The 13,172-nt window shown below is 38.9% G+C and overlaps 1 protein-coding gene across 2 annotated transcripts in view; it reads left to right on the top strand.

The window, feature by feature from the left end:
- Nucleotides 1–12,552, top strand: part of LGSN (lengsin, lens protein with glutamine synthetase domain) — a 34,414-nt gene extending 21,862 nt beyond the window's left edge. The window contains exons 3-6 of one of the 2 annotated variants that reach the window (XM_045184870.3): nt 925–1,011; nt 1,270–1,467; nt 7,860–8,026; nt 11,136–12,552. In XM_045184870.3, coding sequence (XP_045040805.2) covers nt 925–1,011; nt 1,270–1,467; nt 7,860–8,026; nt 11,136–12,335 — 1,652 coding nt within the window. In that variant the 3' untranslated portion in view covers nt 12,336–12,552. The remainder of the gene's footprint in view (nt 1–924; nt 1,012–1,269; nt 1,468–7,859; nt 8,027–11,135) is intronic. The other variant, XM_024576579.3, reaches the window with a different exon arrangement.
- The last annotated feature ends 620 nt before the right edge of the window (nt 12,553–13,172 follow it).

Below are 13,172 nucleotides of genomic sequence, written 5' to 3'. Positions count from 1 at the left end.
TGCTTAGACCCTTATCATTTAAATTGAGGGCATTAGCAAAGCAGGTTTCATAGGATTTTATGCATTTTTTCTTAGGCCTGATCTACCCAGGGGAATCCGCCCTTTCCAGCACAGGGCCACACCCATCTCTGGCATTGTTTCAGGCTTAAGTCAGGCAGGGGAAATGAGGCAGCCAAGAGATTAGGAGACTTCTTGCAGACAGAATGAGGACTCAGGCTATGTCAAAGCCAAGGGGTGAGGGCCTATCACCCCCTTTTTCTATAGTCCCCCAAGTCCTTCCCTGAGGGCCCCCTCATGGCCGTGCCTTAGATCATCCTTCCCTTGAGGAATCTTACCCATCATTGGCTAACCGGTCATGCACTGGGGGCCAGACAGGGTGAAGTAAAGTGGGCAGAGGTGGGCCTCTGCCAGGGAGATAAGCTTTGTCTTCTTAGTGGCTTAGGGTCCCAAGGTCTCTCACTCAGTCTTAGCCATGGGGGGGGGGGTTACAGTCTCTGAAACCAGGCAGGGCAGGTCCCAACATGAGATTCTTACTCTCAGGAGGTATCTTGTGACTGTCATCCCTCAAAAATATGTGGTCAATGACAATCTCTATTTGGTCCATCTTTTCATAATAAATTTGTTTTTCTTCAATGGAAGGAAATCAAAGAAATAAAATTTATTTCTACATGGGCAACATAAAAGATGGCAAATATGGGCTTACAATGTAAATATATGAAAACAATCAACCAAAATATTCAGAATTTATAGGGCAGCAGAGTGAGGAGATATAGTGGGGAAAAAAGAGAATGTAACGGAAGGAACATATAAGTAAGAAAAGAAGCGCATGTCTGTTCTGAGTCCAAAGATTATTACTGAGGATTTGGGAGGTCACGATAAAGGTGTGGAGCATGTTTTCATACTATATGTTTGAATTCCAATTAGACTCTAATGGATCCGAAACAGTGCTGAAACTACAAGTTAATTTGGACACGGACTCAATTCTAGGAACATTGGTGTTTTCCAAAGCAGGTCAGTAGGAATGGCTATTGCATGGCAACAGTAAAAAGCAGTCAGACTTTTTTAGATTTTTAAAATTGTTTTTAAGTTCTCTATAGACGATGCACCCCTTATGGCCTGCAGCTAGGGTGTACTATGCCCACTGCCCCTTATTTGGTACGTCACCACCTAGGAATAAAATTGTTTCATCAAGCATTTCTCTCCATGTCATATTGAAAGACAGTTGGAAACAATGGCATTATGCCTTAACATTTTTCTTTATTACTACAGAAAGGATCAAAAAACAAATGGTGTGCCACAAAGTGGGGGATGTGAGCAAACCAGTTGTGGGACATAGCTCTACTGAATCTCATCTGCCACAAGATGACAAGGACTTCCAGGATCACGTAACAGTGATAAAACCCTCACCCCTCAAAACGTCAACCAGTGCTCCTGGTGGTGAATTCAACCCAGACTCCAGCTATATTGGTAAGGACTCTGGGCATATTTTTCCAGCCACTAATCCCAAATTTGTGTTTGAATTAGAGATAATGTGATTTTGGCCAAGGAATGCTGGCTTGGTAGTTAGAATACTTAGAAGAATTTATACAGCTATCATTTATAAAGTGCTTTACAGCTTTCTTTACCCACTAGGCTGCTTATCTGGAAAATGGAGGGGTTGTAATGGATGATCTCTCAAGTCTTTTCTAAAAGTGACTGTATGTTATTCTAAATTTCTGGCTTTTTAATAGTGATATGGCTATTTTGGACTATGAGTACATGGGTTAAAAACCTCCGAGAACCAAATGAGAGAAACTAGTTAAAAAGAGGTAGGGTATTTTTTTTTCCTTGAGGAAATCCACAATGAAAAGATTGAACAAACAAGGTTTGGAAAGGCAGAAATATAGCAGGGTATGAAGTTAGAGAGACTGTATCCACCAGGCAATGCCTACTTCTGACACTAATTCCATGCTTGGGAGTTTCCCAAGATTAATTTTAGTTTTCATAATGTGCTATAGGACTCACAGAATTCACTGAAAGTGATTATACTCAAGGTTATGGTTTATTATTATGAAAATACAGATTAAAATCTGACAAGGGAAGTGACTAGTTATGGGGCAGTCCAGGAAAGTTCTAACCATGAAGCTTTCTTTGGCTTTCTCCATGTGGAGTCATGAATGACACTGTTCTCTTGGCAACAATATGTGACAATATGCACATTGTGTTGTAAGCAGAGAAGCTCACCCGAGTCTTGGTGTCCAGAGTCTCTATTGGGTTTACACAGCCAACTGGCCATGTGACTGATCTCAGTCTCTAGCTCTCCTGGGGGTCAAGTTGATACTGCATGATGCAACAATAAACGACATTGCTAGACTTTCTAGGGGGGCCAGAAGCCCCAGGTAAACAAAGATACTCTTGTCAGGCAGGAAATTCCAAGACCTTAGAGATGACCTCCTAGGTGCCAAAGGTGAAGGCTGGTGCTCTCCTTGGGCAAAGTGAAATTCTTTACTACACATAAGGGCTAAGGAGGAAGTAGAGCCTGGGAGTGAACACTGTCAGAACTCCATATACTTGTGCATTAGTTTTCTATTGATCCCATAACAAATTACCACCAACTTAGCATCTTGAAAGAACATAATTCATTATCTCAGACTTATGGATATCAGAAGTCTGGGTTGGTCAGCTGCTTTCTCTTTATCAGGTTTTGCAAGGTCAAAATCAGAGTGTTGGAGCTCTGGGTTCTTAGATGGAGACTCTAGGGAACTTTCCACTTTCAGTTCATTCAGATTGTTGGGAGAATCCAATTCCTTACAGTTGTAGAACTGAGGTTCTTATTTTCTGCCTGGCTATCAACTGGGGTGGCCCTTAGCTCCTAGAATTCTCTCCCTGTTTCTATAAGTCAGGGCCAGCAATGCCTCAACTCCTTCTCATGTGTGGAATCTCTCCCAATTCCCCTTCTTCCACAGTTCTTTCCTGCCTACAACTGGAGGCAGTTTTCTGCCTTCAAGGGCTCACCTGGATAATCCATAACAATATTCCTATTTAAAGATTGTATATAACTATAACAACATCAAAAAGTGCCTTTCGCCATGCAGTTTGATGTAATCTACAGGTTCAAGGGCTTAGGGTGTGAAAATCTTTGGGAGGATATTCTGCCTATCACACCATCTCTCACTTCTGCATTTCTCTGTGCTTTTGTTTTCATGAATTTCTCCATGAAGAGAATGAGCACTGACAGCCCCTAAGCACCAGGGATTATCAACAGAAATGCCATAGGGGCCAGGCAAATAACACAAATGAGTGAGGTGGGCTGGTATAGAAAAATAGGGAGTGGTGCTGGCTGTGAGAAACTAGAGCAGAGGTTGACAAATTATGGCTTGGGACCAAATTCAGCTTGTGCACTGGTTTTTGAAAAGAATATTTATGTATTGTCTGTGGCTGCTTTTGTGCTACAGCGGCATAGTTGAGTAGTTGCAACAGATAGTATGAGGCTTGAAAAGCTGCAAATATTTGCTATCTGTCCCTTAACAGAAAGTGTTTGCCAACCCAATTAGGAGATACATACTCCATTCCAGAGCTCTAGTTAATGGTTGCTATGAAGAAATATTCACCTAGTGTTCCACATCTAGTTTTTTCAAGGGAAGCTTGAGCTCAAGATTTTTATATGAAAATTTCTGATATTTAAAGGGCAACTAATTTAAAAAAAAGTTTTCAAACATTGGGAAGACTAATAAGAAAACATCTGCTGGCCATATTGGCTCTTTCACAAACAGTTTGTAACCTTTAGCCAAAAAAGAGAGGTGGAATTTACCATATCTTAGTCTTAAGAGAAAAAATCTGAGGGAAGAACCTGTGTCATGAATTGTATTTGCACAAATCAACTAGGAGCTTGGGTACCATTATTGACTCAACTTCATTCGGAAGCTCCCTCTCTGGCTCAGGCGTAGACTAAGTGTTTTTGAGCACCAAAAGGTTTATAACCCCAATTAAACCACCTTCATGGGTATTTTAAATAATACATAATTTGAAAATAAATATAAAAATCAACCCCCAAAATAAGTGCAAAAATTTCAACATGGTATTTTCATCTCTGTGATAAGTATTTTGAATTAAAAATAATTATATACATTTTTTTTCAAAGAGAAGCTCTCCCCTCCCCACCTACATTTCCACATTTTATTGTTTCTGTCCCTGCTTTGGACCAGGTTGTTTGGCCACCTGGGCTCTCTGGTACGCAGAGGGCGGGGTACATTTGCACTAGCAGGGTGGCTCTCAGAGCGGCCATGTGGATGAAGGAGGGCAGGCCATGGAAAAGGAGTGTGACTAATTATCCCCAACATTCCATAAACTGCATGATTACAGAGTGTACTCCCAAATGCACTTTTCCTTTTTGAATTATTATTTCTGAAAGCCCAAATGCCTAACTAATCTGCCTTTTATAAGTGACCATGGCTTGCTCTCAACAGCTGAAATATGTCCTCATTGTCACTGAACACAGCAGCATTTCTCCAAGGCCTTCTAGTTGCTGTAGACCTTGGAGGATTTTTGTTCTTTTTGTATGTATTATCTGATTTTCCCCCCTAAACCCTCACAGCAGTAAAATTTCCTCTATAAAAGCACATTGATTTAATTTATTAGTCCTCTGGGGGATGAAAAAGGAGAGCACCTCCCAGGAACCACACTGTAAGAAAAACAAATGGGACCCCGAACTGGCAATTATCTGTCTGCTATTCATCATGGGCATCCAGGGAGGGCTGACCAAAAGGTTTAATTGTAACTAACAAGTATGACTTATTTGAAGAAAAGAACTTCAGACAATGATGCAGCAAGATTAGTTACTGCCTTGAAAATGAAATTAGATTGGAATAGGGTTCTCATATTTAGTAAAAAAAAATTGAACTTTTAACTGAAAAATTGATATTTAGGGTACATACCTAACTATTTGATGTAAATTTTGCTTGTTAATTAGATAAGACCAAATCCCATAGCATGCGTTAATTGATTAAATCACACATCCACTTGTTAAAGCCATTGAGAGCCTATGATATGCAGGTACTAGGGATACAGCAGAAAATATAGCTCAGCCCCTGATGTCTTGGAGCTGACATGCAAGTGTGGAAATACAGACAATAACCTTTGCTTATACAATATGGCAGGTCATGGTGAGGACTCTGAAAGAAATGATAAGAAGATGATATGTTTTTATGGACTAAATTGTGTCTCCCCCAAATTCATATGTTGAAATCTAAATCCCTGGTACCTCATAATGTTGACTGTATTTGGAGGTGGGATTTGAAAAGAACTAAATAATGTTGGATGAGTTGTGTAAGGTGGCTCCTAAGTCCCGTATGACTGGTGTCCATGTAAGAAGAGATCAGGACACACACACACATACAGTGAAGACCATGTGAAGAAGACAGACATCTGTAAGCCAAGGAGAGAGGCCCTCAGAAGAAACCAACCCTCTTGACACCTTGATCTTGGACCTCTACCCAATAAAACTATAAGAAAATAAATTTTTGTTAAAGCCTCCTGGTCTGTGGTTTTTGTTACAGCAGCCCTAGCAAACTAATACATATACTCACTGTGTATCCACAGTGCAACTTGGTGATCTTAAACTGAATCCATGGTTGGATCTGTCCACACTGCGATCAAATCTTATAGAACTAATATTCCAGGAGATTGTGTTTTATTCATTTTTTTCAGCACTTTTCACCATGGTCAATTATCTCAGCTTTGGAGTCATTCAATGGCATGTTTATTGTCTATAGTTCCCTCATTCAGTAGTGTAAAACTTCATGTGGGCAGGAACTTTTCTGCTGCTTTCTAGAAGGTGTTCAGTGTAAATAGTAGTGGCAACTAAAAAAAAAAAACTATCTTGAGTTGATCAATAATTTTCTAATTTTAAAATAATACTATTTGTTGTAGAAACTTTAGAAGATACAGATAAGGCAAAGAACTAAATGAATTACTTGTGATCATATTACTGGTGAACCAATAAAATGAACTTACTCCTTTATTAGAAAATGCATTCTTATTTTTTTATGTTCTTAAAACATTTGTAGCTTATATATAATGGCTCATGATGTTTAGAATACTTATCACCTCACATTTTTCATATTTTAAAATACCTATAAATTTTATTTTCTTTAAAGAGAATTATTTAACTTAGGCAGAATACCCAATGCTTCAGAATAGGTTGGGAACACAGCAGCTGCTAATTTAGCATAAAATACTGTAATTACTATAGCTTAATTGTTTGTGTTAAATGGAAGGTAGTTATAAATCCTCAGGAGTCTCAGAGTAGCCAAATGTATCAGTGACAGGACATTATCTCTAATATATTCACATAGGTGGAACCAGTAATTTGTTTCTCTCATGCTTCATCTACTTAAAATCTACTTAATCTATGTTTTTAAACTGCCAATCTCTATGCTTATTTTTAAAGGGTAATTATATGTCAAAAATGATACTCAGTTGTCACTTTAAAATTATAGCTGCTCAATGTCAGTGATGTGACAGATTGATGGGTATTCAATTCAGATATGATCATAGCAGCATCATTAGAATTAGAGTAATTGTGCTCACTTTATGCATTTAAGGAGCACTTATATGGTGTTTATTGTCTGCCAGGAACTATTAAATAACTTGTTTAATTGTCATAACAAGCCTATGATATAGGCTTAAATCATTATAACAAGCCAGTAGATATATTGTATCAATGAGAAAGCCGAGGCACACAGGGCCTAAGAAATTCACTGGGGCAAAGGCAGGATTTAGAGAGAGGCAGATGGACTCCAGTGTTTGTGCTGAATCTCTACAGTCTGCTGCCTCTCCTAAAGGTTCAGATAGTAGCTAACATTTACATTGGGTATGTGCCTGACCCCTCTATATGTTTTAGATGTATTCAGTCATTTTACGGTGATGAGCTACCCACTAAAATAAAAAGTTCAAATCTTAGTTTAAATTTTGGTAATGAAGTGAGAGTGTGATTTGGGGAGCCTCATTGTATCTCTCTGGGACTCCAGCTAATGAGTTGATTGGATTAGCTGATTTATTTTCAAAGTCTCTTCTAATTCCAAAGTTTTAGAATTTGAAGACTATCTTAAAAGTCTTGAAAAAAGCATTTTTTGTTTCTAATTTTAGAGTGATTATTGATATATGGGGACTTCCTATAGCCCTTTCATCTTTTGTTTTCTGGTTGCTCTATGTTTCTAATTTTAAAATCGAGTACTCAGTCTAGATTTTTCATCTCCTACACTCTTATTCTTGAAAAGTACTTTTGTTTGTTTATTTACACAAATTTTAAATTTGACATAAAAATGTAGATGCCTTAGATTCACACACACACACACACACACACACACATATATATATATACATATATATATATAATAGTTGACATGATTATAGATGTAATAGCCCTTTGACAAACAGAACAAAACAAAAAAAATTACAGGAACTTTTAATTTAGGTATTACCAGTTAGTTCAAGAAGCTCAAAGTGTTCTAAATGGTAGTCATCTATATACAGATTTATGTGGTGCCAAAGCTGTTCAATTATGCAAATATATTCTAATTTCCATAAGCAAAAGCATTTTCAGTAAATATTTACATATGATGTTGCTATATACTTATGCAAATAATGTTAACTTTCACCTAGTCCCAAGTGATAAACAATCTCTTAGGCTGTTTAGGGACAATGTTCTTGGGAATATGCAAAGTCAGAGTAAAAAAGGTAAGATCTCTAACTCTAAGCAAATGACATGAATATATAATGCTTTTGTTAATAATCATAATAAATAATTCACCGCTCTCCAGCCTCTTTTTGCTTTTCATTTCATTATGATATAAGTTTTAGAGCCATTCTTTGTTTTGCAGATAATAGCAGGGACAGCAAACAAGTGCCAAGAGTACCTCCACCCTCCTCTAGAATGAAGCACATTAAACAAGAGATGGCCAAAAATCACCTTCAGTTTGTGCGATTTGAAGCGACAGATCTCCATGGGGTGTCCAGGTCTAAGAGTATCCCTGCACACTTCTTCCAAGTAAGTTTTCCGAGTAGAGTTATAACTGAATGTGATTTCATGACCATTACCAAGCAAATGGTCCTTATTATTCTTTCCATTTTATCTTAATCTATTCAGTAAGTTTAGCTGGAAACTGGTAATTTATTTTATTTCCTCCTTTGTCCCTTGCCAAACACATTATTGCTCCTCAAGTGATGGATGAACTCAAGAGTAAAAGATTTTAGCTTCAGTCATAGTTGATAGGCTTGAGTGATTAATGCGTGTGGAAAGCTGATATTCCAGAAACTAAACTGCATGACCTATGTGACTCCAGGAGGTCAGCAAGCAGTTCAACCCTTGCCCCCAGGGTGTCTGCCAGTGATAGAGATGGTATCTGAGCCTGTGTGTTCTAGGGAGGGAAGTCAGTGATGCAGATAAAGAATTGTTGATCAGCAAATAAAGAAGTACTAGGAAAATCGCCTCCAGACTGGAACTCTTATTGGATTAACCTTTTCCCAAACCCTTTATCTACCCTTTCTTCTCCTTATAAAAAGGTCAGCTTGAGATGAGATATTAAGATGATATGAGATATTTATCTGATAAATAAAGCATATATATGTGTGTGTATGTATATGTGTATGTATATGTGTGTATATCCCAGGAACGTTAAAGAAAGCTTTTTTAGAATATAGTACAGGCAGTTAGTGACAGAGGTGGGATGTCAGTCAGTGATTCCTCACTTCCATTTCCAGAATTTTTGTTTGTTTGTTTATTTTACTACACCTTCTGCCTCCAGTTTAGCTTTTATATTTCCTTTTATTGTTAATTTGAGATAAGAATTCTTTCTTATAAGATTGAAAAAATACTGGTATTAGAAAACAAGCCATTTACTCAGAATAGAAAAAAGTCTGTCACGTAATTGGAAAAAGCTACATGGGGGGCCTGTGATAATGACGTGTCTACTTTTGAAAGAGAGGTCACCATGTGTCTGACACTCTGCTCGACGCCTTACAAACATGAGCTTATTTAAACCTCACAACCGACTTACACCGTCTGTCCTAGCAAAGGGTTACCTTTTCTTTAAATTACGTGCAGATAATGTAGGTTCTACATTTGATCTAATCAAAACATGATATATTGCTATGGAACTCTTAACTAATTCTTTGCTTATTTCAAAAGGTGACCTTTACCATGGCCCAAATTTCAGTTATCATAGAGATTTGAGCTACTCTAAAAATTTTCATTGAGTCCCTGGTGATATATACTGGAGTGTGAAGTTGTTCTAGTGTTTATATTTATTTATAAAGAAAATTTAAGACAACAATGGTCAAGAACATGATCTGTTTATATATATATTTATACATTTACCACTACTAATAAAAAGAAGTTTGCATTCAGAATGTTCATAAAAGAATAAAGTAAAAAATAGTGAGGAAAGAGTGCTCAGCAAAACACGGATTCAATAACCTGAAGAATGAAGTGTGACTTTTTGCTGTGCTTTACATTCCCGAGGAGTGAGATGGTAACAAGCTGTTCTCTATTGTTTACAACCGAGTGAATGCACGCAGATTTGAATTGCAGGAACTCTTGGAAGTCTCATGAATAAAATACATTGCCCCTCATTTCAGATATAAAATTAGCATGCAGATTTGCAAACTAAAAAGTTGACAAGTTAGGGAAATAACATTATTTGTTACAGAGAAGATTTGAATTAAAGAATTTCATACTTGAGTACCCTTAAAAATCCCCAAATATGTCTGTGTATAAAGTTTATATGCACAAGTCCATGAGTGAGATGAAAAGTTAAGCAGCAGAGGAACAGTGCTCCCCTTACTCAACTTTACTACTGGTAACAGCAGATTTGGATCAGCTGAGTCCAATGGCGTTTGAAAACGTGTGTGGAGATGGTGGGAAAGCGAAGGAGGCAGTGGCTCCGGGTCAAAGGCAGAAGAGTGGACTAGCAGATTGCGTCTGCTAGCGTCCGCACCTCTTTGGTAGCCATGCTCTTGGGGTTTGGAGGTAACACAAGAAACAATCTGGCTTGCAGAATGGCAGTATGTTTTATTAAACTCATAATGCTTACTGACATTGTGGGAATCAAACCTATGGTTGGCTTTCTCTATCAAGGAACGTAGCCTTCAACACATGAAGCCTTGTTGATATTCCTATTACACAATTTCTAGAAATTGCTTTTTTGTGTCTGTTTGACTTTATAACCTCATCACTTTCCTGTTGTTTGGTACTAGCAAAAGGTAAATAAATGACCAAGTCCATTGAACCCAAGAGGTATATGGCTAGAAAGTGCCTTAGCATTCACTCAGTCTTAACACTTGTGTTTCACAGACCGTGGATGCCAAAGTGCACACAGTCCAGCGACTGCCTAACTTCACACAAATAATGAAAGAACCAGGACTAGAAGTCAGATTTGGTGACGCCCCTGTTCACGCTCAATCGAAGGCTACAACATTTTCGAAATAGTAACTGTGGAGATACAGGTCCACGTTCACGGGCAAGGTTTTTGGGACTCTGGAACTGTGAGGTGGCTCATTCGTAAGAGGCTTGGAAAAGTGAATGAAGGAGGGGTGCAGCTGTCAACAGAGCTGGCTCCTCTGGTGTTAGGGCCACTGTCCTGTGTGCTGTGGTACTGACCACAGCCGGCTCTCTGAGGAGGATTGGGAATTCTTTCCTGTAGACTTTTGAGAGTCAGTTAACTATGGAGATTACAATAGGATAAGCCAAACAAACAAACAAAACAAAAGAAAACAAAACAAAAAAAACCTTGTCTGAAGTATTAGGAACTAAGCCATGAAGTAAAAAGGGTTTGAAGAGTACCTTTGGTTACAATCATTTCAAATAATTCCACAAGACTTTACCTTTGTCATTTGCTATAAACACATTTTATCATTACACCTTTTATTTATGACTGCTGTTTTCAGATTCAAGAGCCTATAAAGCTTATAAGGCTAAAAATAATGAGGTGTTTCTAAAAGTACCTTTGGGGTTTTATTTCAAAATATGTAAAATCAAGTTAGTGTTAACTATAGATGTTAAACACATTCTTTTTTTCCTCAATTGCAAGCACCATCTCCATCTTTTTGCTTGTTTTCAAGGTTTAAAACCTGATTGCTCTATTCTTTAACTTCTTTAGGAAAAAGTGATCCATGGTGTTTTCATGCCCCGAGGTTATCTTGAATTGGCGCCGAATCCTAAGGACGAGGAAGTGGATCGCATAAGAGCAACGTGTTTCAACAGTGATATAGTCCTGATACCGGAGCTATCAACCTTTCGAGTGTTGCCCTGGGCTGAGAGAACAGCCAGAGTGATCTGCGACACATTCACCGTGGCTGGTGAGCCCTTATTGACCTCCCCGAGGTACATTGCCAAGAGGCAGCTGAACCAGCTTCAAGACTCTGGCTTCTCTCTGCTCTCTGCTTTTATCTACGATTTCTGTATTTTTGGTGTGCCTGAAATGATCAATTCAAAGACCATATCTTTTCCGGCTTCAGCATTGCTCAGTAATCACGACCAGCCCTTCATCCAGGAACTTGTTGATGGTTTGTATCACACTGGAGCCAATGTCGAGAGCTTCTCCTCCTCCACCAGGCCTGGTCAGATGGAAATCTGTTTTCTGCCCGAATTTGGCATCGGTTCAGCTGATAATGCATTTACCCTTAGATCGGGTGTCAAAGAAGTGGCCAGGAAATATAATTACATCACTAGCTTTTTCTTTGAGGCTGGATTCTGCAATTCCGGCATTTTGTCTCATAGTCTCTGGGATGTCGGAGGGGAGGAAAATGTGTTCTGCAGCAGTTCTGGAACGGAGCAGCTCACGATCACCGGCAAAAAATGGTTGGCCGGACTCTTGAAGCACGCTGCTGCGCTAAGCTGCCTGATGGCTCCTGCCGTGAGCTGCCGAAAACGTTATTCCAAGGAGGGTAAAGAGCAGAAGGACGGAGTGCCCACAACATGGGGCTATAATGATAACAGCTGTGCTTTTAATGTCAAGTGTCATGGGGAGAAAGGCACCCAGATCGAAAATAAACTGGGCTCAGCGACAGCGAATCCTTACCTGGTGCTGGCCGCGACTGTCGCAGCTGGTTTGGACGGACTTAGAAGCAGCAATGGTGCCCTGGCTGGTCCAGATGACAGCACAGAGCTTTATCCATCAAAATCTTCTGAGATCCCTTTGAAACTGGAAGATGCCCTTGTGGCGCTGGAGGAAGATCGATGTCTGAGACAGGCTCTAGGAGAAACCTTCATTCGATATTTTGTTGCCATGAAGAAATATGAGCTGGAAAATGAAGAAACAGATGCTGAGAGAAATAAATTCTTAGAGTATTTTATTTAGAATGGAGCTCTTAACTATTCCTTTAGAGGTGTGATTTTTACTTCAGTAGCCGATCTACCAGAAAGGAAAGATTGGACTTTTGTAATTGACAAGAAGATTGCATATGCTTTTTTATTTTTATTTTTTTGCCCCCATGGAATATTTGACAAATGAAGTGGACTGCTGAGAAGATTCTGATAACAATAAAGTTGTGGTGAAGACGGAGCATGCAAACTTACCATGTCTCACCAGTCGGTCGTCATTTCCTCTGTGCAGGTTACCCAAGATAGAAATATTCAGTTTCTTTCAGGCAATTAATATATTTACACAATAAAAATGTCTGAAGAGTTAGAAAGCAGCCCCAACTGCTGTAGCTCAGTTGGTTGGTTCTTGTCCCACAAAGCAAAGGGTCACCCGTTAGATTCTGGTTAGGGCACATGCCTGGGTTGTGGGTTCTGTCCCTGGTCAGGGTCTGTATGGGAGGCTACTGATTCATGTTCCTCTCTCACATCAATGTTTCTCTCCCTCCCACCCCCTCCTCTAAAAATAAATAATAAAAAAAAATTAGAAAGCAAAATTCACTTAAAAAATAATTTCAATTATACAGATAGGTTGTGACTGCCAAGGAGACGGAAATACTTGCTAATATAATCTCACTAATCAGGACACACTGAGGATCTGTTTTGCAAGCATCACTGTGATGTTTCTAAATAAGTTAAATAAGTTTTGCAAAAATATGTCATGATGACAAGTCAGCAGAAGTGTTCCCATATGTCCCTTTTCTTTTTACCCTTCTTCATTAGCTTCTGAAAGGCTTAGAAACTTCAAGGCTGTAACGTCCATAAGACACAAATCCAC

This window comes from Desmodus rotundus, chromosome 11 (genome assembly GCF_022682495.2).
Source record: "Desmodus rotundus isolate HL8 chromosome 11, HLdesRot8A.1, whole genome shotgun sequence".
NCBI classification, from domain to species: Eukaryota; Metazoa; Chordata; class Mammalia; order Chiroptera; family Phyllostomidae; genus Desmodus; species Desmodus rotundus.
Note: the sequence above shows the minus strand (reverse complement) of the source record. Positions and strands in the feature narration are given on the sequence as shown.